At 49.3% G+C, this 27467-nt stretch overlaps 1 protein-coding gene across 1 annotated transcript; it reads left to right on the top strand.

Annotated features, from left to right (window-relative positions):
* The first annotated feature begins 10973 nt into the window (after positions 1 to 10973).
* On the top strand, positions 10974 to 27466 carry LOC125334996 (BPI fold-containing family B member 4-like). Its single transcript, XM_048322245.1, has 18 exons — positions 10974 to 11126; positions 11506 to 11551; positions 16812 to 16939; positions 17555 to 17684; positions 18445 to 18559; positions 19018 to 19122; positions 19368 to 19523; positions 21100 to 21163; positions 21560 to 21623; positions 22063 to 22154; positions 22518 to 22691; positions 23323 to 23376; positions 23969 to 24136; positions 24246 to 24313; positions 25402 to 25444; positions 25942 to 26005; positions 26346 to 26422; positions 26973 to 27466. Exons 4-18 carry the CDS (start codon positions 17573 to 17575, stop codon positions 26994 to 26996), a joined length of 1380 nt encoding a protein of 459 aa, XP_048178202.1. The 5' UTR covers positions 10974 to 11126; positions 11506 to 11551; positions 16812 to 16939; positions 17555 to 17572; the 3' UTR covers positions 26997 to 27466.
* Position 27467: the final 1 nt, after the last annotated feature.

The following is a 27467-nucleotide window of genomic DNA, read 5'->3' as shown; positions in this document are numbered from 1 at the left end:
GGAATTCTGCTGAGGGCAGGTACAGGATTGCTGGAAAGAGCAGGGATCTGAGAGCGAGGAAAGGCTGCACGAGCTCTGTTATTTTTATCAGTGGCTAAAACACCTCCTCTGCAGTCCTCTCTGGCTTTGTGCCCTGCTTCATTTTGGTTCTGTGGCATTGTGGCTGTTGAGGGTGGTTGTCTGCCACAGCTCCATCTCATGGCACTGGCTCTGGAGCAGGATGGGGCCACAGGATCTGAGGGATGAGACCCACAGGTGAAACTCAGGGCAGTGGGGAACAGACCTGGCCAGATGCATTTGTACAGGGGAGCAGCGGGCGTGAAGTGCAAATAAACCATTTGTACAGGCTCATCATCCTTCCTCTGAGCACTTGATCCTTACAATGCTGGCAGTTTGTTATTTTTATGGCCTAAAATCTTGAGCAGCTGCTCTGGTTCAAGGAAGGTGGAGTGTTGGGTGCTGTTCTACCTGTGGGATGCTGAGGTTTTTGGGATGATGTGGCTGGCCAGGGACCTGCAGCAGGAGGTGCTGGGAGGGCTGGTGGCCCTTCTGTGCCGTCACCCTAATTGCCAAGGATGCAGTTGTGTTCCCAGGCATTATTTGGTAATTATACTTAGTAGACCGTAGGGGACAATTAGGAAAGCTTAAACATGTGTCAGCTTCCACTCCATCATTTCTGTGAGCACCAGCAAGGCTTGGATTGCAGCTTAAAAAGGGGCAGTGCAGGGGAAGGGGAAGCAGCTCTCTCAGCAAGGCACAGAGGGGCAGCTTTTGGGGGGCAGGTGTCACCCTGGGAGCCTGAGTTGTCTGTATGGTTGTAAGGAAATAAAGGGATGCCTGTAAATGCTTTTGACAAGAAATTCATGTTGCTTTTTCTAATCTAAGCCCGAGCTTTACTTGTGCTCAACACAAAGGTAAACACCAGTGGTGGAACAATGCTGTGTACTGTGCCTTGGTGTTTTTATTAATTCATATTTATTGGCTCATTCTAGTGGGAGAGGGCAGGACTTTGGCTTGGTGGTGCAGCTGGGGAGGTCTGCAGGTGACCTCTGCCTTTGCCTGGAGGAAGAGGGGCCCAGGATGTGCCTCTGGGAAGGTGCATTAGTTCATGGGCTGTGCATTCTACTTTTTCTGGAATTTTAGGGCATTTTTCTGATCTTTTATGTTCCTCAGCTTTTGTGCTGTGGGGCTGTTTGTATCCAGATCTTATCACTCTTCTTCCCAGCACTAAAGACATTTTTCTCATTGTTAGAGCAAGAGTAAAGCAACAGGATGAAGTCTGTAATATCCTATAATGATAACTATATTATTATGGATGCTTTGTACATAATGATCTTTCCTTCAAGATTTGGGGAGTTGAGAACTGTAACAGCACATGATGAAACACCTGCACAGAGGAGCACGGAGGGTTGGGTTTTATGAAGCACAGAAGGAATGTCTGTTGAGTGGCTGCTCTGTGAGCAATTCCTGCCTGCCAGGGCTGGATTTTGGAGTAGGTTTCTCAGGGAAGGACCTCTGGCTTTCTCCCTCCTTAAGGGAGTATTCCTTATAATGACTGGAGTGTGTTGAGTAAAAATAGAGACTCATGTTACTTAAACGTGTACTTCAAATAGCAACTCAGAGCGGCCTTGTAAACTATTTCAGTCCCTGAAATCATGGATGGGTTATTCTAGAGGAAAGCTGGGATACAGCTGTGGCACCTTGGGGAACCCACCCTGGCAGCTGGGATCTCCCTGGATCTAGACCCTGGGCTCAGCAGCAGGCTCTGGGCAAGGATTGGAGCAGTCTTTTGGCTGTGACCTTGGCCGGCCAGGAGGGCCCTGAAACAGAGCCTGGTGGGTTTTGTGTGCTCCCTGCTCAGGGCAGAGGAGCAGGGTCCATCTGCTTGCTGAGGCTGCCCTCTCCTGAGGCAGCACTTAAAAACACTGAATTGGCTTCCAGTCGTCTCCTGATGATTAGCTCTCTCATTTCTCTAATTGCTCTTGTCTGCTAATGGTTTGTTTTGTTCCACAGAAGTTTTGTTTTGTCTGCAGCAGTGTTGATGCAAGCGTGGCAGCATGCTAAGCATCAACATCCCGTTTGAGTTCCAAACCAAGGCACAGCTCGTTTCTGATGACATTCCCTGGAGCCATGAGGAGGAGAAGGGCGATTTTTCTCACTCAGCTCCGTGATGCAGCCATGGAGCGTGTGCTCCTGAGACACCTTTTGCAAAGCCTCCACTGAAACAGGGCAGGACCCTGGTTTGTCTCCCTGGCTGTGAGAATGTCACCTGCCCGGGGCTGCATCAGGGGGATCCCTGTGGGAGCTGTAGGTGTGTCACACCCCGAGCCCTCCTGAGCAGCCTGTGTTTGAGCAGCGCGTCACCCTCTGTGCCCCAGCTCTGCAGCAGGAGGAGATCTCCGCTCTGTCTGCGCTGCTAATGAATAACAGCCTCTCTGAAACCACGTGTGACAGCACAGGTGAGACCCTGCCACCTCTAAAAGCAAAACAATTAGGCCTGGTTTTTTTCCCTGACTTAAGCTTAAATCCCCAAGCCTGGAATGCAATAACATTCTCATGTTTTCAGCTGCTTCTCCGTTGGACATAGGAGCTGCTGTACCATAGAAATTGTAAATGATGCTTCTTTTCAGGTGTCCTTGTGCCCTGATGATGCTGGTGGGGAGCTGCCCTGGTGCTTTCCTGATCTGTCGGGGTGTTTGTCATGGGCTGCAATGCTGTGGGCACCCCATTTGCAATGTGCCTGTTCCAGCTGCACTCACATCTCTCACCGGCTTCAGGACTGAGCGCACCGCGGTGGGAATGGTCACTAATTGCTTGGAGAAGTTACTGTGTTCTGAAATGTTGCCCTAAAGCGAAAAACTTATGGAAAAGGAGGAAGGAGGGAATGGAGTAAGTTCTTCATATATATATATATATGTATGTATGTATATATATATGTATGTATGTATATATGTATCTATATATATACACACCTATATACATAAAATATCTTCCGAAGTGGCTGTCACCATCCAGATATGTGGACAGCTAATTGTGGCAGTACTGAAGCTCAGACATGTAAAGGTCACCTTTCAACCTAGACTGCCTCCTTATTTTCTCTTGAATCAGTCGGCTGATATTTCTGATTTGATTTTGTCTGTAAATTGCTGAATCCCTGTTATCTAAATATAACTTTGAGATGAGCTATAAAATGTCTGTGTCTCATGGTACTTGCAGTCTTTAAAACTTGGTCGGAGGAGCTATGTTGATTGAGAGCCAAACCTGCTTTTTTAAACTGGACTCAGAGGTTTTTTAAAACAAATATCTCTTATATATCAAGTAAACTTGTTTTGACACCTAATTAAGTTAATTTAGGTGGTTTAGTGTAGTTCAGCAGCAGCTCAAAATCATGGTCGTCTTCCACCTGGGCTGATATATTGATTCTTCTGGTGTTCCCTCCATAAATCTCCTGCTTCTCTGCAGCTGTAATTGCATTTCAGAAAGGGGAAAGCATGTGTGTGCCCAAGCCACCCATAATTACTGCTCTGAAATGCCTGGGGAGGTAAGTGCGAGCTCAGTGTCTGTCGTGAGGCTGAAGTTTCCCAACAGTTTCCTCACATTTTCTGCGAGCAGCTGTGTGAGAGCCGCTCCCAGAGGCTGGGGCAGGCGGGCGACAAAGCTGTGACAATGCCAGAACAGCTTTCACACCAGCTCCTGCTAACGTGGCAATGATGTGCAAAGCCTTTCTCGCATAAGTCCCCATCCTGCTGGGGTAGGATTGCAGTGATGTGTTCTTGTGACTGGTCATCTTTTGTTTTTCAGATGAACCTCCTTCAAGATCCCATGGGAGCTTTTGTTCTGGAAATCGATTGCAAGTCCACAGGGACGTTTTCTTCCCTGATTGCTCCTCATACGAAATTGAAATTATACAAGCCAAGAGGGTTTGGTTGTTTTTTTTGGCTGGTTGGTTTTGGCTGCTTTTTTTTTTTTTAAATCCCCCTTTTGGAGCAGTGAAGTGTGTGTTCTTCGCTGGAGCAATTGGATTTTGTATTTGTGTTGATTCCTAAAAGTCAAGCTGGGCTTTAGGAACCTCGCACATACACAATCATCAGTTTGGCTCTTAGGCTGTGCTGTTCATGTGCCAAAGCAATGTTTATGTATATTGTATGAAAATGTGGTTGTCTGGGGGAGTGAGCAGTAAAATTCCAAAGCTCTGATGTGTGTTTCTGCCTACACCTGACCCGGGTCTGTTTATCTCCAGATGATGTACCAAATCCATCTGTTCCTCCACACTGGAACAAGATAATTTTACTAGGAATTGACTAAAAGCAGTATGTTGTCACTGGGGTAGGAGTTCTGTGTTGTTACTGCACATCTGCTTTAGCAAATACAGAAGAGTTTCTGGCTCTTCCCTTCACTCTGTGCACTTGTTCTGGTGAAACCTTAATGTGAGACTGGGGAGGCCAAATATGTGGGGTCTTTGTTAATTCACAGAATCTCAAAGGTGGAAAGATCCCATCCCTCAGGATCTAAGGGTATTTGCTGCCCCCCGGGCACAGGTAATCCTCTGGGATAAAAGGTGAATCGCCTCTCATTCTCCATCCCACAGGAAATGGTGTTCTGGGAAAGCTCATTTCCTACAGACTTTAAATCAAGTGGTGGATGATGGAGCTCCAGGATTTAAGTGCTCTCCACCTCTGGAGTGTCTGACAAGCCCAGCTGATGTTCTTCCAGCATCTGTGTGCCCGGCCAGTGCAGGACCAGCCAGACTTGGGAGTGTTTACTTGCATTTATGTGGCCCTTGAAAGGCTTCTTAAATTGTGTGAAGTTAATACAGTGGGAAATGGATTTTTCCTGCCCACCTAAGCAAGCCTTTAGTGATTAATGCTGTAAAATAAAAACAACAGCAACAAATTCAGTTTTATATGCGCTGCGGATTTCAGGTCTGTGAAAAATGCGTTTCATAAATGAAATTTTTCCTCCTCCTAGTACTGTTTCAAAAACACCTTATCTTCAGAAAAACCCCTTGCCTCCACAGCTGCATTTGGATGCTAATGGGATACATGGCTTCATAATTCTTTGTCTCCTTTCTTGCGTTTGTACAAAGCTAAACTCTGTTGCAGCATAGAAACGTTCTGCTGGAGAAGAGCAGAGGAGAGGTTCCGCTCTGTGGTTGTGAAATGAGTTGAGTTTTCTCATCTGTTTTTCTCAGAGAGATGCATTGTGTGCCAGAACTACAGCCAGAAAAAGGGAATCCTGAGGTGCAGGGTGAGCTGTCACAACCTGCAAGAGGCAGCTCTGTGCCATTAGCTGTGGGCACAGCAGGATCGAGGGGCTCTCCCACCCCAGGAGCCATCAATGACCTCAGTGCTCGTTAAGTGACAAATGTCCAGCCCAGCCAGGTGGGGCCCTGCCCTGCCCTGCTCAGTCCTGTCCGAGCTGGGGGCTTGGCCCAGCCTTCCAGGGGTTTATCCCTAATCCACTGGGCTGGATGTTAGCCAGGGCTTTGTCTGAGAGGTTTCAGAGGCTCTGCTCCGAGCTGTAGCTGTAGCAAAGCACACTCCTACTCGGAAATAATGGCACGCTGCGAGTTGGGATACTCTCCCTGCTTGTGGAGCGATCCAGGAATGGCAGGCACGGATTATATGACTTGAATGCTGCACTATTTATGATGTGTGTTCAGCCACCTAAATCACATTGGCAGTGTTCGAGCTTCGCCTGGATAATTGATTCAAATGTAAATTGAATGGATAAATCCTGTACAGCTAAAATATGCCCTCTCTTTATCTTGATTCTTTTTCTTCTTTGTGCTGAATGGCATAGAAAATAGGGAGTTAGAATTCATAAATAGGTATTTGACTTCCTTTGTTGGAGGCAGGTAGAGTGAAGTTTGTTTGGTCTGTTTGGAAATGCTTTACAGTTCTGTTTATTGAATTATGAAGCTGTTTATAACTTGGCTTCTGTACTTCTGGTCAATAATCTGCTTGTGGCAATGTTTGTGCTGCTCTTCAATGGCAAGACCAGGTGGTTATTTATTTCAGTAAGTGCACATTAGTCAAGGGCAAAGTATCAGAGAAATTCTTTTTGTTGTTGTTTTTATAGCCTTGGAGTGAAATATTGTGGGGAATGTGTGCCCAGCTGGCATCAAAGGCTGTTTTGGTTTGGGAATCTGCTGACAGGGACTTGAACTGGCATCAGGACAAGCCTTTGTGAGCTTTTGGTGAAGGTTTTAATCTGTTTTCCCTCAAGGCTTCCCTGTTTCATCAGACTGGGCTGAGGTGCTGACTGACACAAACAAAGCAGCACTCTGGGGCTTTCCCCCAGCCTGGGGGCGTTTAATCAGAAATTCCACAGATGGGAACTCCTGGGACTGGTGTCTTCCCAGTACGGTCTGGAGGCCCTTCAGTCCCTCATCCCCGGAGACCCCTGCTCCCAGTTCTTCTCCTGGAGCAAACATTCAGCTACTGTGTGGAATGAAGTGCTTGGCATTCCTCAGGCTATAAATATTGGGGCAGTTTTCCTCTCTCAGGGCACGATCCCAGCAGTGCCCATACCGGGCACTTGCTGCCTGGTCAGGATTTTGCTCTGCCCTCATCAGCTTTTCCCTTTGCTCTGGCTTTAAAAGAATTAAAACACCCCAAATGGATCATCTCCACCCCTCGGGACTGTCACTCCTCGCAGGCAGCTCTTGCTGTCAGGCCCTGCAGAGGCACCAGCACTTTGCAGCACGTGTTAAAGCACCCACCTGCCTCCCCTCGCCGTTCTGGTGTCAGAGTCTCTGGGAGTCAGAGCCCACTGAGGTGTGATATCCATGAAGTGTGATATCCACGACATGTGCTGCTGCTCCTGCAATGCTTCCCTGTGTCCTTGGTGTCCGTGTGAATGTCCAGACCTGTTTTGCATCTCATCAACTTCTTGGCTTAGGAGATGTCCTTTGGCAGAATATCCCACATTTTAATCGCTGATGTGAGCATCCATTTCCCCCTGCCAGTTTTCCAGAAGCCCCAAATCCCACTTCAGCTGTGTCTGCTGCAGTCCTGCTTGCTGGAGGGTGGGTGCCCCTGTGATTTCTTTATTTCCCTTCTCTTCCTGCTCACCTCACTGTGGTGCTGGGGCTGCTGCTCTGGGATGATGGGTGCAGGGACCCACCATACCCACCATACTCTGTGGAATTGCTGATTAAACACACCCAGGCCGGGCGAAAGCTCCAGAGTGCTGCTTTGTTGGTGTTGGTGCTGGGATGTGTTGCCTGTACCACTCCCAAAGACATTCCAAGTTCCATCTTTCCCTGACCCCTCCACCTTTCCTTTCCCCCATCCCCATCTGCTGGCAGTATTTTGAACACCCAAAACTCCCTGTCTGTGCTGGACTCTGTTACTTCTGTACAGGAAGAACTTTGTCTGTGCCCTGCATCTGCTGCCAGCTGTTGAGCATCAATATTTATAGATTTTTTTTTTTTTAATACAACTTCTTGTTGGTGCATTTTGTTTATGGGGGAAAAATTGCAAATAAAATTGTTCATGTCCAAACTTGTCACTATCCAGAACTTGAACATCCCTCTCCTATCTCTGCTGGGCTGTTAGGAATGGGAGTTTTTGTGGCTGGCTTCAGAGACCAGCTTTGGCTATTTAGACAACATCCATTCAATAAATCATAAGGGGAGCAGCTGCCGTTCTCTGCTGAGCCAAGGCACATCAGATAAAATATTGCTCATTTACTTGGTTTGGTAGAAATAAAGTTGCTGTAGTGGAACATCATTACAGACTGTTCTTAATTCACCTCAGGGCTAATTCTAATAGCAGCACACAACTCTCCTGTGACAGCCTGAGTGAATGAGATGGGTGTTTTGATGTCAAGCTGAATGTAAGAAAGGTTTTAGGAATCAAAGCTTTGAGAGAGAAATAACTACTGTTTGTGCTGTGATACTGGAAGAGGTCCCTGTTTTATTATTAGCACTATAGCTATTGAAAGCCCTGACACTTGTTCCTGGGGGATTTGAAGCAATTCAAGCCATGAAATACTGTTTCAGCTCAGCTTTTTACAAGTGATGGTGTGTCGGTGAAGCCGAAGGTGGCTTTGATCGCTGGTGGAGGCACCCAGGGCTGGCATTAACTTAATAATATTAGTTTGATTTTCTCAGCTGTGTGGCAGCCAGGAGCCCTGCAACCGCCCAGCTGTGGTGCACAGCAGATATCTGCTGCTGGCCAAGCAGGAGGGCTGGGGAGCGGCTGTCCAAAGCCTCTGAATTCAGACCTGCTGCTTTGCACAAATGCAGTCAGTGTCATGCTCAGTAATGGGGCCACATCCGTAGGGACGGTGCCTACTGGTCTGAAAAGATGCTGGAGACCGTTACTTTAAAAATTTTTAAAAAATTAGGTCTCAAGGTGTCTTATCTCCTCCTTGCATCAGGGCTTGGCAAAAACAAGTGAGAATCGTGTGGTTCTGAAATTGTCATTGTATTGCAGCGGGACAAATGGCCACTGCCACAGTGTTTGCTGTGTTATTTCCTTAATGCCCACTCACCTGGGTGAGGCAGCAGGTGTTTCACTTTTGTTTGGTGTGGAATGCTGCAGAGGGGAGCCTTGGACCCTGCTCTGCCACAGGGTTTTGCTTTGCCCTTGCTTACCTTACTTATTCTCTAAAAAAAATAGAGGCAACTGGTGGAAAACGTGTATTTGCTCCAGCTCCCAGGAAAACAGCTTGTGTTTCTGAGAGTGTTCCAGCTCACTGTGCAGGAGCAGGGCTGGATTCCTGTGTGTGAGCTGTGTTTGGCTGCCAAACCTGTGCCCTTCACTGGCGTGGAGGTGCTGTGCTGCCCTCACTGTCGCTGTCACTTGGTCAAGGCAGCGCCGTCACCCCTCAGTCCTGGGGTCTCCTCACAAGCCTCTTCACCACTAGTTCTGGAGGGCCCTGTGGCAGAGGCACGTGGGGAATTTGGTGTGAATGACAGGATGCTCGTCGTTCCTGGGAAGAAATGAACAGCAGGAGGGAGAGATTTGCAGGGTGCTGGTTGGTGTTACCAGAGTTTCACACGCAGCGTATTTCACGTGCAGCAATGCTCCTGCTGCCCATGAACGTGCTGAACACACCCCTCCCCTGACAGCCCAGCAAGCCTCTGCTTACAATAACTTCTGCTGGGAGAGAAGAACCAATTGCATTCTGAAATAGCAAGGCTGGAGGAGCAGAGCTCTCCTGCCAGCTGCTGCCGATGACCTTGATTCCGTGCAAAATGTCATAATTCAATGAGAATATTTATACTGAGCTGCACGGCACAAGCTCAAAGATTCTCAGCTCCTCATTTCCATCTGACTAATTTCACATGGCAAAGAGGGGAGTCAGGTTTTTTTATTCAGATTCTCTGCTCTGAGTAAACCTCCGGAGTGCTCATCTCCTGTACATAAAAGTTGCTCAAAATAGTGGTGATAAAGCTGTTTAGTTCAGCCGTATTCCTGTGCTATCGGTGACTTTGTTAACAGCAGGCCTCTGCAGACACTGTCCCTTTGATGCTGGGTGCTGTATGGCACATTAAAAATCCTTAGCTTGGTTCTAAAGCCTCACTAAAAACCCTCCTGGGACTTTGATGTTGAGAAGATTCCACTCAAAGCGCCCAAACCCTGTGAAGCTCCCCAGCCTTATCTCGGAGGCAGGCCAGCAAGTGGCTGCCTCGGGCGAGAAAATATCAGTGGCAGCAAAAACGTGTAGTGATTATTTACGGTCTGAGCATCTGCAGTCAGGAGAGGCTGTTGGAAATTCCCAGATCCTGGTGATGCCGTGAAAAATCCTGTTCTTCATTTTGAAGACAGTTTGGAGGGCTGCACGCTGTGATTCAGTGTTTGGGTATCGGGGTGATGCAGCTGAAAAACCTTGGTGGAGCATGTGGTGATGTCAAGCACAAAGTCCAGTTGTAAGCACCTGTGCCCCCAAATGTTTACAAAGGGTATTTCTTGCTCAGTGATGGGATGCTAAAAGCAACTGTAAAAGCTTATTTTGGTTTTAATTAGTATTGCAGTGAGTTTTTAACCATGACATCTTCCTTGCTGCTGTGCAGGTGGAGGACACGTGGTTCTTTGCCACAGAGTGTGGGGTGGCCGGGACCTTCGGCATGGCTGTGCCAGTGAGTGTCCCTTTGTGCATGTGAGGAGCTCTGCTGTGTTAATGGATGCTGTTAACAGATCAATCTGTGCTATCAAAGTTTTGCTTTTACTGTCTGCGGAAAATCAGCCTTGAGCCACGTTTTTTTTTTGTAACTTAGAATCATGGAACGGTTTGGGTTGAAAGGGACCTTCCAAAGTCATCTAGTCCAATGCCCCTGCCATAGGCAGGGACATCTTCCACTAGACAAGGTTGCTTCAAGCCCTGTCTATCCTGATCTTGGGCACCTCCAGGGATGGGGCAGCCACAGCTTCTCTCGCCAACCTGTGCCAGTGTCTTACCAACCTCATTGTAAAATTCTTCATCCTTATCTCTAGTCTACATCTTCCCTCTGTCCATCCCCATCACTCTGAGTGTGTATTTGTGATGCTGTAGTGTGAGGTACCTGGCTCTGCCCCAAGCCCCTGGGCTGCGTCTATGCTCAGGGCTGGCATCTTGCTCCTTACCTGTGTCAGATCGGTATCAAATGTCTCTTCTTAGTGAAAGGGGAATTAAATGGTCTCTCTCTATTTTGTCTGTACTACGTTTGGCGTACAGGAATCGATCTGCCCGCACTGGGAATTGCTTTAAGGAGCTTTATCCCCTCCATGAACCCTTTTTTGCGGAACCTTCAAACCAGTGTATTTTCCGTTCCAGCTCCAAAACCCCAGCGTTTCACCAGCACCCTCCTGTCGCCCTGCCCTGCCCCGTGCGCCCTTTCCCTTGGTCACCGGGGGCGGTCGGGGGTCCCTGCCCGGTTCCTGCCCGGGCCGTGGTCCGGCTCCCCGCCCCGCGGGGCCGCTCGCCGCCAGCAGGGGGCGGTACAGCCCCAGGGAGCCGCCCTGAGCCCCGGGGGCCGCGGGTTCGAGCCCCGCGGGTTCCAGCCCCGCGCTGGGCGTCCGCCGAGTCGCTCTCCCTGCTCCCGGCGTGTTCCCCGCGGCCTCTCCTTGCTGCTCCTCTGCGCTACGCGCTACGTGGGTGTATTTCACCAGCCCGTGAGCAGAACCTCTCCCCAGGTTAGCTCTGGGCCCCTGCACCCCCTGCCCTGCGCGCTGGGGCTGCTCCTCACTCCCGGCCCCGCTTTCCCTCTCCGGGAGCTGAGCTCCTCGCCCATTTTTGCACTGGAATGGCTCTTCGGTGTGGAAGCATGGGGACCCAGGGAGGAAGCGTGGGATATGGGGCGACTCCTCGGTGCATGGGACACGGGATGGGTGCTCACAAATAGCAGCACCAGCTGTAGGTGTGAACTGGGATGCTGAGCCCCGCGGGAGGTGTGACACTGTTCTTTGCCCTCCAGCCTGCTCGCGATTTTAATGTCTCTTTGTCCTTTATTGCCTCTTTGTCTCCTCCTTTCGGAACCACATCGATTGTTTTGATGCTTCTGCCCCGAGACAGGATCGACACACCATCACCAAACTGATGGAAGGGAAATGGCACCTGGGTGAGTTAGACTTCATCTGTGTTCGTCAGGCTAATTAACTCATCAGCAAGGTTTGTTTAACATGAATTCACTCTCTGGTTTCAGCTGCAATTTCTTTAGAGCAGTCCGTGTCTTCCTGGATATAAGCATTTATTTCCATAACGCTGACTCCAAACCCTGCCTGCCTGCAGGGCTGTAATTTATCCCCTGAGGAGCATCTGGACAAAGCAGGGCACTAATTCTGCCACCTGTGCTGATGATGTGTCCGAAGAGACCGTGTCAAGTCTCTATTAAAAGCTGTGAATAAGACAGAAAGCCTGAAATCTTTACTTCCAGAAGATGTATGAATGTAATATAAAGCTGCTGCTAATTCTTCCCAGGAATTAATGGAGATGATCAAGGACAATTTCACTCAATACTGCTTTCCTTTTTGTAAAGTAAAGCTTCCCCAAACCTCAGGCAAGGCAGAAACATGACTTTGAGTCTGTGTCGCTATCCTTCAGTCAAATAGAATTAGCTGTCTTTATTTAAAAAGTCTTTGCTGGCACCACAGTGCCAACACTTTCTGAGACAACAAAATGGACAGAAATCCATTTTCTAGCCTGGGAGGAAGGCAAAAAATAAATTGGAAGAATGAAGAGTGAGGAGGAATTGAGGCGTTCACAGCACTCGCAGTGCGAGTGATTGGAAGTGATGGGAAGAAAGCAGGAGAGGGATTCATTTGCTTAAAACATGGAACTGGAATTGACTTTGAGGTGCACGTTGCATCACTGAGGAACCCAGGCTACCGTGGCTCTGCTGGGGGCATGCTGGGCAGCAGCAGGAAGGGAGGGATGGAGAGATGCTGGTGTAGGTCAGCTACTGCCGAACCCAGGGATGACTCTGACCGTGCACCCCTAACACGGGGCAGACATCTGTTATGTGCCCCATGGTCCATCACTGGAGGCTCCTGGCAGTCCTTCAGGAAGGTCACAACCTCTTCTGCTCACCAAGTGTGCCTTGTGTGGGGCCAGCTGAGAAAGGATGCCCCGGGGAAACCTGGAATGGGCCAAACCTGAAAGTCCAGCTACAAAATACCCACCCAGAAAGGTGCTCAGGGCTGCACTTTGGCTGCACCTTGGTCTTTGCAGTGACAGACACTGACAAAATATTGCCAAACTTGGTGAAGCCAGTGCCTGCCCAAAGCAGTTGAGAAGGGATTTCCAAGACTGCCCAGGCTTCCCTGGGTGTTTCTGAGAGCCCTCCAGCCTGTGCCGCTGTCAGTGTTGTGTTGGAGCTCTGGGCGAGGGCTGAAGACACGTCTGCAGAACTGCCTCCATTTTTGCACTGCAGAGTGTCCAGTGAGTGACACTTTTCCGTGCATTTCTTTTCTATCTCACTGCACTGCATCTGACTAATGAAGTTTGTCCCTTTTTGGGGGCTGATAGCATTATGCTCCTCCTGCTTCCGTCTGCGTCTCAGAAGAAGAAAATTTCCTGTCTATAAAATTCCTGGAGACATCGATCTGTGCTTATCTCATGGCAGTGATTTTACTCGGCTTTGCTGTTTATGCTTGGCATTGCAGATGCTTCCAGAAATCAATGCTGCTGCTCTCCCTCCTCCTGACAGGCAGCTCCTTGGAGCTGCTGCCCGTGCCTCTGTGTCCTTCTCCCTGTCTTCCCTGCTCAGGTTCTCTTTGTGGCCCTTCCCCAAGATCATGTTCCTGCTTCTCAAGTTCCCCATGTAGGAAACTGCACGGCTGAGTGATCAGACACAGGTACATCTGGAAAGGAGGACTCTGACGTCTGCCCACGCACACCCTGCCATGGGTCTGGGGTTTGTGCACGAAGCAGCAGCCCTGGGTCAGCATGAGCTTGGCAAGGTTGGCTGTGCTGCAGGAGTGACGGGTATTAATTAAGCTGCTCTGCCCTCCTGGGCTGCTGACAATGGGAGCTGCTAAACCAGCTGTAAATCTGGCCCTGGGGATTGTGGGTTTCCATCAATCCTGGGCTCAAGTCGAGTCCCAAAAGTTGAGGAGGGTTTGAATCCTTCAGTTCTTACTAAAACCTTCCATCTCCTTTCTAGGAGACTCTAGTTAATGTTTTGGCAAATCCTGTTGCTAGAAATTGGTTTTGGAGCCTGAGTCTGGGAGGATTCATCCATTCCAAACCAACCAGAACACAGGTGACTCTACAGAGACAGTGCTGCACTAATGCCGTGTTTCTGGTGCTGAACTCAGTGTGTTACACTGCATTGGGGAGCTCAGAGACAGCTCCTTCCTTCCACTTCCCTGAGCAATTTCATTAACAGGAGTGGGAAGAATTCTCCCCTCAGCAAGCCGGCTCGCATTGAGGCAGAGGGAACAGAGCAGTGAGCGGCACTTTTCCATTTGCCTGTTTTCCAGGCTGTGGACTGAGCTGCCCCTGGCTGAGGTGCCCAACCTCCTCCCAGTGCAGATCTAGTGTGTTGCCGTATTCCCCAGTAAAATGCCGGGTGGGGTAAACAATTCATCACCTGAACTTCAGCATTTTGGGGACCAGGCTGGGAGTTCACAGCCCAGCTGCAGTCAGTGCTTAAAACTTATTTTGTTCCTCCCCGCCCGTTTCCCAGTTTCTATTCCAGCACAGCAGTTTGCTGGGTCATTTTCCTCCCCGAGGGCTTTCTCCTTCCCCCTGAGCTGCTGCCTTCTTGTTGGCATCAGGGAGTTACTTTCCATCGATGTTTGAGCTGAGCAGTTCATTAATGTTCACGATATCTGTTTGGACACAGTCACAGGCTCCTAGGAGGTGTCCCTGAGAGGGAAAAGGCTGAACATGTGTACAGAGCAGCTCCATCACAGCCTGCAAGTCCTGCCACCAGACTTTCACCTCCAGAGAGAGGATTCAGTTTATGTATAGTCTTAATAAGGAGTTACTATTTGCCCATTAAAGAATTTTAAGTATGAGGTTACTCTTTTCATTTTTTAAGTTTTATTTTTTATTTGCCAGGGAAGAGAAGTTGTGCTCCTGTAGCCCGCAAACCTCTCGAATGCCTCAAAACCACCATCTGTCATTAAAATGTAGTGCAAAAATTCTGATTTTATTTCATCTTCAGTGTTGCTCAGCATTTTAATTTGACCTATATGGTGTAATTCTCCTAAGTTTTCCCTAGACTTCCATGGCTCTGAATATTAGAGAAAAAAAATCAGTTAATGTAATCATATTTCATAAATTATTATATTTAATTACTTTAATATTACTCCTCTAAAGATCTTGTTGCTGTTTAACCTGCCTTCTTGCAGAACCCCAAGCTTGGGGCAGTGCAGGATGCCAAAGGCTGCTCTGGAGCATTTCTTCTCTGCGGGTGTTGGTCTTTCCTTGAACCCTTCTGCTTTCCAGCAGTTGTGCTGAGACAATCTCGTCTACAATTTCTTGCAATGCTTTATTTTAATATATCTTCCCCTGTCACTGCAGGACTGCATCCAGCCTCCTGGTAAGTGATATCTAAATCACTGCTGCAAGGAGAGGATGAAATATGGGCACATGAGAGGGGAGGCAAGGGATATGACTGAGGAGGAAAAGTCACAGAGCAAGAAGAAATATGGACAGGGTGTGTAAAATGGGCTGTGTTCCTCAGAGCTGCTGTCACTGCCGTGGTTCAGGTGTGGTTCAGGACGTGTGTGTATGGACACAGATCTCTGCCTCTTGCTGTGGAATAACGAGAGGATCCCTTGGGAGAGTGTGGTTGTGCTGTGCATGTGCACGTACACAGCGACTCGGGTGCTTATTGCACACACAGTGGCACTCTGAAACCAGCTGGAAATCCACATTTGTTTGTGCTCAGCAACTGGCTTTTGCCAGCAGCGATATTCCTGCAGCCTGTACACAGCTGGAGCAGGCTCGTGAACACTTCCCTGTGGGTGTGTTCATGGTGACCGCTCAGCCTGGTGCATTTGGATCTTTGAAAGCAGCAAAAAGGAGCAGCATGGATAGGTTGCCAGTTAGGATCATCTAGTCCAGCCCCTGATTTTGTGACTAGACTGTCACCAGCACATCAACTGCAGTCTAGGTTGAGTGTTAAATAAAACAAGTTTCTGTGACAAGCAGAGGTTTGCTCCATTGAGCCTGAGCCCAGGGCAGCACACGGTGAGGGACTCGGTGCAAGCACTTCACTGCTGCTGCAAGAGCACTCCTTGTGCTGTACTGAAGAGCATCCTGAGTATATTTTTGTTGCTTTCTGTATTCCCAGGGGACAGCTAACCCTAAACTCACTGTGGTGGTAGCAGCTTTCTCCTAAATTCAGGCTGGGTGTATCTGCTTGTGTTTGTTCCTGTGCCAACCTTGTCCCTGAGCCTCCCTCCCTCCTCTCCTTCTCCTCTCCCATGTTTGCGGAGAATGGTTGTATCTCTGCTGCTCCATGTTCCATGAGGCTGAGCACACCGGCCCCTCTCTGGCTCCCCAGCCCTCTCAGCAGCCCTTTGCTGCCCAGTTTCTGGCCAAGTCCATCCCAGTTGAACATGGGTGACCAGACCTGAACAAAGTGCTCAGATAAGATCTTCTTGGGGCTCTGCACAATGGAAACTTCTGTGAAGCCCAGCCAAGGCATCTGCTGAGGGGTGAGAGTCTCATTCCTGCAGGATGAGACTTTCCTTTGAAATCCATGTTGCTGGTACCAATGTTCAGCTACCATAAGAGTTGCTTATTCGAAATTATGTTTATCTTTGGCTTTATGCATTTCAATACAAATTTGTTTTTTACAGTGGATTGGTGACACTTTACAGATCCAACTGAAATCAATGAAGAAACCAACATTTATCAGATCTCTGCAACTTTTCCACATTGCTTTTTGTCAAGGAAATCTTTTCCCAGGACTGCACTTGAAACAGGAATGAGCCTTTTAAGTCTCACACCTCCTCAGGGATTGGCAAAAGTAGTTAGTTTCCTGCTCTAAGTCTCCTTGAACCCATATTCCTGTGCTCTGTGTGCTGCCTCCCTGTACAGGCAGCCAGTCAGCCTTCCACCAGGTTTAGATGCTTCAGTAACTCTCATGATTTCCTAAAAATATTGTTTTCCTCAAAGCATAGAGATCCCCACTGGATCCACCATTGCAGGGCATCCTTTTTATGACAGACTGGGGGTGGGGGGAAAGCACCATCTGAGTGATGCAGGCCACAGAGGGGAATGGCAGCGGGTCAAGTCAGTGGTGACGTTGCTTTGTATAAATCAAGAGAGGTGGCAGCTGGGTGTTGCTCACAAGCAGCAGAGGGATGGCTGCTTGTGGGCCAGGGAGGCTGAGTGGAAAAGGTGTGTCTGTTTGGCTGCAGCTTTTATATAAGGGCCACTGCTTTCATCTCAGTTGTGGGGAAAAAAAGGGACATCGCAGAGTCTCAAGGAGTCCAGAGGAGCCTGAGTGGAGCCAAGAGCCCGTCCCAGCTGGCTGCAGCTGAGTCAGGTAACACCCTCTGTGCACTGGTTGTGTGGTGGCAGGGTGACAGATGTGGTGGCAGGGTGACAGGTGCAGTGGCAGGGTCCTCATTCTGGAAGTGCTTGACTGCTTTAGTTGGAGATTGTGCTGGACACCAAGCTCCTGATCACCTCCCCATGTCTGCCATTTCATAATTAAATTTATGTTAGAATTTATTAAGTTATAACTTCTAGCTAGCTCATTTTTATCACTTGTACTTTAGTTTATTGCTTTTGACAGGTAGAAGGAACAAGGATAACCCTCAGACACTTCCCTTGGCAAAGCCCCTCACCAAAACCCCTGTAACTGTGCATTGCAGGGATACAGAAATAACTTAAACGTCAAGTGTGGCTCGTTTTGTGTGAACATTTTGGGCCAGTAAAAAGGGATGAGGAAAGGGCTTTTATTGACCCACACATGGAGTCTGTCCATGTGTGTGGACATGAGGAAGGTCCTGTTGCTCTGGCCTTGAGCAGAGTCTCCTTTGATCCGGATAAAGAGTAAAGGAGGGATTCCTTGCTTGACTTCTTTCCCCGTAGAGACACTGGGGTCACTTCTGAGAGTATTTTGCCTCACTGTCCCCTCTGACATCTCCCTTTCCAGCAGGGGAACCTTCTGGAGATGATGGTTTTGAAGCTTTTTGGAATCATCTTTTTCTGCGGCCTCCTCTCGCCCTCGCAGGAAGTCTTGTCTGGCCTGTCCTGTGCCGTCAGCCCGCGGGCGATGCAGAACGGTAACTACAAAAAGGCACAGGTTGTGTTTGCTTTGAAAGCTCTGTGGGACTGTGATGGGGAGTAAAAATGCCTTAGTGTCTTCACCTTTATTTCATAATTCCTCAGGGCTGCAGACTTTGCTCAAAACCCCTGAGAACATCGCCAGATTCATGGGTCAGGGAAATCTCTGCTCCAGAACTGGGGCATGTTTCAGCACCAAGCAGCCACACAGAATTTCAGGGCTAAATCTGGGTTATTTCCTCTTTTTGTCTCAGTTTCTCATTTCCATATTGGAGCAGCTGATATTTGACAAACCACTGCTGTGAAGTAGCAGACATGATAATATTTGCAATGTTCAGGCTTGTTTCAAGTTGCTTCTACTAAAAAAACTCCAAAAACCAAAAGCAAAAATAAACAGGCAGAAATCAACAAACAAAACCCCTTTGACAAGGGGAAAATGAGTTATGAATGGAAGCCCAGCCTCTGAGTGGGGTCGCTGGTGTTCCTGGCAGTGCACAAGCCAAACTGTGACATTCAAACTGGGAGTCTGGGATGCTTTCCACTGCTGCCTCTCCTGTTTACTTCACCAAGGGCAGCTTTGGTTTAGTGCACCAAAGCTGTAAAATACCATCCCTGTGCAATTTGACTGTGTGGAGAGAGCGGACGTCTCCCTGAGGAGTTTTGGGGAGTGGAGGGGTTTTGCTGTGCCAGGATGGATCTGCCTGAGTGGGGAGAGGTCACTGCTGCCCGTGCTGGTCCTCACGCACTGATGTTTTCCAGTTCTCTCAGATGCCATAATTCATAATGGGCTCATCCACCAGCACCTGCAGGGTCTTGTGGTTCCCAACATCATGGGTGAAGGAGGTCAGCTGAACTCTCCCACCAGCATCACGGAGTAAGTGCTTTGCTGTGAGTGCACCTTCAGCATCAATTCTGAACAAGACGAGCTGAGCTGCCCTGGCATGGTTGGCCTGGGCTGTTATCCTTGTTTTATTGTGGTACTGAAATTCTGACCTGAATAATATTGTCTGTGTGGTAGCAGTGTGGGTGGCAAGGGACACTGCAGGTTATGGGTGCAGGTGCAGAATGACAGCTCTGTGGTGCTGTTAATGCCTGATGGCACTGAGGGAGGGAAAAGGGACCACAGAGGGAAAAAGCAGATGGCTCTCCAAAGTCAGCTTCCACCCCAATCTGTTTCTAGGCTGCCTTCTTTTAGTCAGCTGTCTCTTATCGTTTTGCCTTCAGCTGGACATGGCTGGAGTGCTGTGGGTGCTGTAGGTTCCTCCCTGGGTGCAGCTGCTCAGCTGCTGGAAGGTGTTTTTAATTTGTGCCAGCCTTTGCTGTTGTTCACAGCCTGCACCTCATCAAGGTCCAGGTGCCCAAGCTGTCGGTGGTGCTGCTGCCAGGGATCGGGGTCCAGCTGACCATCGGGGCAAAACTGCAGCTCAGAGGCAACTGGTGAGTGGGGGATTCAGGATGGATGTTGAGGGAAACCCCTATCCTGACGTATTTTGCATCTCTTAAGGGTTTTGAGGTGTTTCTCACCTGTAATAAAGTCACAGAGCAAAACAGACACCAAAAGATGGCTTGTGGCATGGGTAATGGTCTGCAGGAGATGGAGGAGAAGTCTGTTTCTCCTGGCTTTGGTGAGTTTCTCTGGGTAGAGGCTGAGAGATGGAATCATCCTGTTTGCTTTTTTGCAGCTTGGTTGGCCTGCTCTCAGAACTCATTGATATCTTAGTGGAGGTGAACATTACTGCAAACATTAAATGCACGAATTTTGAATCTGGCACGTTCCAGGTTGTCACTGAAGACTGCCTCTGCATTCTTGGAGTTGTGAAGATCAAGGTCCTTTCTGGGTAAGTGCCTGTGGATTTATGTTTCCTGTTAATGTGCAATTCTCTCATCTTTATCCCACAGTATGGACAGTCGGCCAGGACACAGATGTTGCTCAGCTGATACAGAGCCAGGCCTCAGGGATGGAATTTCTTTCCTGTTGCCAGTGCCAATTGCTTCAGTGGAATGAGGGTTAATTTGCCCTGTTTGCCTGTGGAAATTTTAAGATCTGAAGCATGAGGTTTGGTACATTTCCCAACACACTTTCTCTAGACTTAGCTAGAGAATTGATATTCCAAAGGGTAGGAGTAATAGGGCTGGGAGAATTCCAGGAAAACAGGACCAGTACTTTCCCTGGTTGTGTACTCTGCCTTTGGCTGCTGTCCCAGGAGAATGCCGGGCACGTGGAGTTTCCCTCTGACTGCTGTGGTTGTGTGTAATTCCATGCAAATGTCCCATCTCTTGCTCAGTCTTATTAAATTCTTGACAGCAAGGATTTGCTGACTTCATGTATTGATGAGCACAGCAGTAAAATGATCATGGGAAATATTTTCTTCCATTGCTTTTGAATTACTCACTTTTCAAGTTCATTGAAATTCTCCTAATTAATTTTTGCATTATGCATTACATTTCAATGAGTGCAGCAGCTGCTTTGAAAAACACTGTGTGAGTGAACAGAGGAACATGACTCACCTACTCTGGGGGTCATATTTTAATTTTTTGCAGGTATAAAGTGATGGTTTGCAGGAAGCAAACTCCTGGGGGGGGCAAGGGGAGTGTAGATATACACAATTGGCTTCATGGCAGTTCCTCAGAAACATTTGTAGGCAGAATTTGGGCATAAATAACAGGTGCCCTATGAATTCCTGCTGTCTGTATCTTGCCAACTCAACAGTCCAGAAATATATTGATTATCGGACAAAACTGCCTCTGTGCTGCTGCAGGCATTGCACGTCCTGAGCGAGTTGTTCAGCAGCAACGTGGAAATGTCACACAGCAGATTTCTCCTCTTGTTATTCCAGATGCAAATTGTTTGTTCCCAGTAACTAACATGAAGATATTTCCTAACAGCTCCCTCTTCCCTTAACTACAGCACTGATTTAAATACTAGAGGGAGACACCAAACACAAGGTTAGACTGTGAGAGGCTCACTCCTTTCATGCAGTGAAAGCTCCCTGAGAGCTGAAGGAAAAATTTCTTCACGAAAAGGGTTGTCAAGCATTGGAGCAAGCTGCCCAGGGGAGTGGTAGAGACACCATCCCTGGCAGTGCTAAAAAAATGCAGCTATGGCACTTGAGGACATGGTTTAGTGGTGAACATGGTGGTGGTGCAGAGTTGATGGTTGGACTTGACAATTTTAGATGTCTTTTCCAACCTTAATGATTCTGTAATTCTCAGCAATGAGCCCAATTCTCCCCTCGGGGTAAGTGGCTCTTTTGTATCTCCAGCCCGTGCTCTGTCGAGCATCAGCTGCAGCATTAGCCCTGAAGGGAAGACTGAGAGTGTAGGAGAATGTAAAATGAAGGCTGGAGATCTTTTTATCTCCTGTCCTGGAGCTTTGTTTGTGCTGATTTGGAGTTTTTTTTCTTTCCTTTCCAGCTTACTCACCCTGTCAGTGAATGAGCTGGTGCTTCGCCAGCTGACAGCGACTCTGCCTGCTTTGGTACGGCTGAGGATTGTCCTCCTTTCACAGCTGAAACACAGAGATTTGGGAAAAACTGGTTATGAGTTCACAGCAAGCTGCACCATCTCTCTGTGCTGCTCTCCCACATCCCTGGCATGTGCCATGGGGCTGGCGGGGTCTGTGGGCAGCCTGGCAGCTCCACGGGACTGCTGCCTGTGGGGTGATGCCTCAGACGTTCCCCAGATCAAAACATTCTCCTGCAGTGTGGTCCCACAGCTCCAGGGATGCTCCACTGCCCCAAGTCTTTCACAGCATCCCAGCTGTGCCTAGTACCATGCAACTTTTTCCCTGGAGGGGAAAGGAAGGGGTCTGGACAGGCTGTGGGTGATGGTGATGAGGGGGATTGGACAGTCGCATTTCTGCTTTGTGTTGCAGCTCTGTCCTGTCGTCGATATTGTGATGAACCTGGTGAACATTCATCTCCTGAGCACTCTCAATGGTGCGTTGCTTGTGGAGGGCGAGGCACTGCTTCCCCATGTTTCCCACAGTGGGAGCAAGTCCCATTTCCCATGTCGAGTCACTCAGTGCATCAACAGAAGTCCAACACTTCTGCAGGACTGTTGTTGAGCCTGGAATTCACACCCCAGCATTCCAAGAGAACTGCTCCCACCTTGGCCCCCCTTACCTCCTTATTCCGTTTTTATCACCTTTGGATCTTTTTTACTGTCTTTGATGCTCTTTTTGTGCTGTATCCTAAAGGCAGATCCCACCAAGCTGAATTTGGGGATGTTCTAGCCTTTTGGAGTAGCAGCGAGCACCTCTCAGGCCTGAATGCTTGGACCTGTTTGAGGGTGCGGGGGCTGGTGGCCTTTGGGGACAGGGGAGGTTGTGTTGCTGCTGATTTCCTGGTGCTGTAACCATCCTTTCTCTGTGTGCAGCCGTGATCCCAGTTGGCACAGCAGGAACGATCCACTACCAGCTGGCCAGCATCCCCTACACCTCTGGCAAGTTCCTCGGGCTGGATTTAGATGTAAGTTAATGCTGGGCAGCAGGACCCTGGCAGCGTGGCTGCGTGTTGCCTTTCAGTGTGCTCACCTCATCCTGTGGGAGCTGCAGAATCCCACGAGGAGCTGGGCTAATGACTTGTCCTGGAAATGCAAGCTCCTAAGTGCTTAGATCTTTATCCAAATCACCACTAAGCGACTGTGTGTGCTTTTCTTCTTCTGCTCTGTATGCCAACTTACCCTGAGTCTGCCCTGTGAGTCCGGTGCTTTCCCAAAGCTCTGAGGAGAGGAGGGAGGGCTGTTCGGCTGGCACCGGCCCCGCACTCCTGTGAGGATCTGAACATGCCTCGCGGCTTTGAGGACTGATGTCTTGTTACCTCTCTTTGCAGGGTGTGGTGAAGCAGGTGGGAGGCAGCACCATTCCCCACGACTCATCCCCCTCCACTTTGCCTCCTCTGATGGACAGGCTCCTGCTCTTGGTGATGCGCCAGAGCTTCCTCAATGCAGTCCTGGCCCTCCTGCTCCAGCTGCCACCACAGACCTTCCCCTGCACGCCAGATGTTGTGAGTGCAGCAGGGCCTGTATTTCGTGCCGGAGCAAGTGACAAGGAACAGGCATCAGCCTGGCCTCGGGTCTGCCCAGGAAGGGCTGTTTGTGCGTGTCCCTGGGTGTGTGCATGTGTGTGCTCGCTGGCAGAGGATCGACCCCAGCACTGCCTCCTTCCTGCTCTTCTCAGAAAGCTGTAACAGTGCCTGCACTGCCCAGATGTGCTCTTGTCTGTAAGGACACTGCCAGGGACACCTGCTGGGACCAGCTGGGTACTGGTTGTGCTGTGGACTCCTGCAGGCGCTGCTCCGTTTCAAGGAGTCTGCAAAATGCAACTGAGAAGAGGCGCTGCACGTCTGCAGTGCTGTTCCCTGGGTGTTTGCATCTCCTGTGCCTCTGATCTCTACTTCCAATGGGAAATGTTAGGGGTTCACACACTGGCAGGTGTTGAAATCCTCTGGGGGACATCACCTTCCATGGCTGGGTACTATTACCTTAACAACTACCTGGAATCACCCAGACAGCTGGGAAACAATGGAGAGGGTGGGAGGCTCAGGGTGCTGTGTAATGGGGGGCCTCTGGAAGGATGGGAGTTGTTGAAATCAGCTCAAGGGCTCAGTGGAGCTGCTGGTGCTTCTGTCCCCACAGTTCTCCAGTGCCAGCCGCCTGCAAGAAGCCGTGTGGACCATCTCTCCTGCTGGGGTGAGGAACTTGTTCTGGCACGAGGGTTTGTGTAAACCTCTCCAGAAGACACCTGGATGTGCCATCATACCCCTGCTAAAGGTCCCCAGTCTTCTGCTCCCCTCCTCTTGCACCAGCATGGCCTGAGCCTGTCCTGCTGCCTGACCAGCTGATGGGAGTGGGTGTAGGGGCTGGGGGTTTGCACAGCCCCTGCCCAGTGCCCGCTCTCCTGTGTGCCATTGGCTGTTCCAACCTTCTCCTGCTCCCTGAACAGGGGAAAGTCATCTCCTACAGCTTGTAGCCATTGACATAGAAAGCTGATAAATATCCCGTTTCCTTGTCTGGTATCTCCCATTTCTTGGGCACCCTCTGGCACCCACAGCCTCCTCTTTGTCCACCTCTCCTTAGGCCCTTATGCCCTCAGCATGGAGAGCTGATCCGTGCTGCTGGACCTGTTTGCTCTGTAAATTTGGCTTGTCCAAGGTGTGTGTGACCTTGGGGAGGCCCTGTGGAGCTATGGGGCTGTGAGAGTGTGCCTGAGGATTGCCAGTCCCCTGCCTGGCTGGTGTGTGGGGTGCCAGCAGCCACCTCCATGTGTCCCCAATTCCCACAGTGCTCCGCCTGCCGTGGGACCAGTCCTCTGAGCATCAAACTGACGTTGAGAGGGAACCCACTCATCCTCTTGGAAGAAAACAAAGCCAGCGTCAAGCTTTCAGTCCTGATTCAGCTGTTCAGTAACCACTTAGATGGTTCCATCCTCAACTTCCTGCTGCTGAAGGCCGTAAGTGTGGATGGAGTTTTCTCCAGGGGAACAGCGTGCAGCCAGCTGGTGAGTGGTGGCTGGGATGGGGATATTTCTGTGTGCTGAGCCTCTCCCTCTCTGCTTGCAGGACCTTGCTCTGAACGTCCGCGTGTCGATTGTTGGGGGCAGGCTGGTGCTGCAGCTGGCCCTGGGCAGGTGAGCTGTCCCCTCATACAGCTGAGGACATTCTCTGTGCTGCAATGTTGGCTCTGGGGCCCCCTGACTTGAAATGTTTTCCATGTCTGTAAACCAGGCATTTCATCTCCTGGGTGTGAGAATTTCATACCTGACTGATGGCATGAGGTGGACGGGGTAGTTCAGGAAGGATTGCAGCAGTTGGAAAGTTTTAAGAGGCTGGGGGAAAAGAGTGTCAGTTTTATAACAAGGAGGAATGAGGTAACCTGAATAATTTTAAGACCGTCAGCTTGACTTTGATCCTGGGCAGTGGTTCGAAATGCCTGATATTGGACATGAATGATAAAGCAGTAAAGGAAAGTGCTGTCATTAATGCCAGTCAAAGTATGATTAAAGATTGGAGAGCATTTCTTATAGCGGGAGGTTTGAGGATTTTGGGCCATTTAGCTTGTCAAAGAGCTGGATTTAGAAGCAAAATTGGCATAGCTTGTATGCAGCGATATAGGGAATAGAAATGCGTCAAAAGGCTTTTAATTCAATAGACAAGGGTATAACAGGATTCAATAGAAGTAGAAAAGAGAAATTGAACGTGGAAATAAAGCATCCATTTCAGATATGGATAGTCGTGTGATTGCAGTGATAGGATGAGGAGATGTAGCAAATTCACCAGGTCCTTAAATCCAGACTGGGTGCTTTTACATAGAATCACAGAATGGTTTGGGTTGGAAGGGATCTTAAAGATCATCCAGTTCCAGCCCCGCTGCCACAGGGTTCCAGAAGCTCTGCTCTCAGCTGAGGAGAGCTGCCTCCTTCCTGAGAGTGAATAATCTGTGCAGGGAGAGGGAAGGCACAGCCAGGAGCTCTGTGTGCCCTGCTGCAGTGCTGCATTGTTGACAAGCAAATTAAAATTAGGTTAAGCTAATTCCTGCTCTGTTTTCTCTCTTGCAAGTGTGCCAGTCCCTGGTTTTTGTGTTACAATGCAGGTGTCCCTTTGTGGGTGATGCCTCACAGGGGTCCCTGCCCATGGGCTTGGAGGTGGCCAGGGTCTGGCTGTGAGCTCTGGCTGGTGCCTTGTGTCTGACCTGCAGTTTGCCCTCCTTTCCCTGCAGCACTTCCCTCTCCTTGGAGTCTTCTGATGTTGGCATCAGTAATGTAAGTCTCTAACACCAGTCTGGGCTTTACTGGGCAGGGAGAGCAGCCAAGCATGATGCCCTGTGGCTCTTGGGGAGGGAGGGATGGAGCCAGGCAGTGGTGTGGGATGCTGTGATGGATTACCCCTGCCGATGGTCAGAGCTGTTACCCGCTCTGTGGTGTAGGTTGTAGCAATTCCTCTGTTGCTGGTTTTTTTTTTTTTTCCCTTCTGCCATTTCTAATAAAGCAAATGTAAAGCTGAAATCTGTTTGTTTATTCACCTCTGCTTGGGCAAAGCTCACATTGAGCTGCAGAAGGAACATCACAAGGCAGAAGTTTGTCTAAAGGAAGGACTGAATACAAATTGAAGAAGAAAAGTAGATTCACTTTAAAGAGAAGAGGGACTGTTTGTTCTTTTGCTGTGTCAGTGGGCAGCAATTTTCAGTCCCAAGGGTCCTGCTTGCTGCTGTCATGGGCCAGGCAGCATTGCTCATGTGGTTGTTCCTTCCCTGATTCAGATCTCCGTCCTGAAGCCCCACTGCAGCAGTTTGCTTGTGGAAAAATTCCTGCCTGTGATCAATGGTAAGGTGACCAGGATGGCTGTAATTTTGGGAGCACTTCGAGTTCTGGACAAGGAGGGGAGAGGGGGTCTCATGTGTGTGTTTGGAAGATGTACTAGGAGTGTAGGAGCCATTAAAACCCTGAAATCCCCATTTTGATGATGTAGCTAAAAGTCCAACCTTATATTTGCCCCATCCCACCCCAGCACCAGTTCTGGCAACAGTCAGTGATGGAGAACCCAAGGAAAGCCAAGCACACAGTGATGGCCCCAAGAAGCTCTGCTCCCTGTGTCCTCCCTGGAGCAGCTCTGTCACAGGGTGTGAGCTGGCTCAGCACGTAAGGACCTGTCTGTCCCCTGCAGGTGCCCTGAGCATCGGGATCCCGCTGCCAAAGGTGCTGCGCATTCCCTTAGTGAATGTGGATTTTCGGATAAAAACGGTGAGTGCTCGGGTGGGCTGTTCCCTCCTGTAGGGCACCAGGGCTGTTTACAGGACCCTGCCAGTGGTGGCTGTGTGTGCAAGAGCTGTAGATTTTAATCCCTGAAAGACCAAAAGGGCTGCTCTATCTGACCTCCCTCAGGTCAGGGAATGCTGCCTGAGGATGTGATGCCCACATATGGTGTGGACCCAGGTGCATCATGAGCAGTGCTCAGGCCCTGGGGTAGGTCCCAGCTCCTTGTCCAGGCCCTCTTTTCTTTCTGGAGAACTCAGTGGGAGCAGCTCTGATGTGGATCCAGGGATTCAGGCAAGCCCTCTCCAGTGGCACCATTCAAAGTGTCTTGAACTGCCCCAAGTTCCAGCCGTGTTCACCCTGGAGGTGTCCGGAGGAACTGGGATATTCCCCAACACTTCCCAAAGGGTTCTGTGCCTTCCTTATTACAAACTGGACATGAGGACTTTTGCAGGAGAGTTCTCTCTTTGCTGTGTGTTGTGAACCAGCAACCCTCGACAGGAGATAATTGTTTGTGTTTCTTCCTGCTCTCCTTCAGGGCCTGATGGTGTTTCTGGTGTGAGCTGTGGAGCCTGAGGCACGGAAAGGGCTGTGGGGGTAGAGAGAGGAAGAGAGCAGTGAGGATGGAATGCCAGGACCAGCATTATCTGCTTTTTTTCCCCTAAACTTGATTCAAGGTTCTTGATAATATTTAAGACATTTTAAAGTGAATTGGCTCGTGTGAGTACGGTTTGACACTTGTGTAAGCCAAACCTGACCGTCAGCTCTGTGTACAAATATTAATTTAGAGAAGTTGGTGTGATTTTGGGGTCACAGTTACAGCAGTTGCATGTGGTGCTGCAGTAGAATTGGGAAATTTTTTCTGAGGTGAAACTCCTCCTGATAGAATGAAAAAGTGAACTTGTTGCATGTGGCTTTTGAAGTGAATCTCCCCATCCTTGTCCAGGAGGTGTGAGGTGCTGAGTGGGAGCTCAGAATACATTTGCCATGTAACTCTTTTAATAAACGTTCCTACTTTTTTAGTGCTTGGAAT

This window comes from Corvus hawaiiensis, chromosome 17 (genome assembly GCF_020740725.1).
Source record: "Corvus hawaiiensis isolate bCorHaw1 chromosome 17, bCorHaw1.pri.cur, whole genome shotgun sequence".
Taxonomy (NCBI): Eukaryota; Metazoa; Chordata; class Aves; order Passeriformes; family Corvidae; genus Corvus; species Corvus hawaiiensis.
Note: the sequence above shows the minus strand (reverse complement) of the source record. Positions and strands in the feature narration are given on the sequence as shown.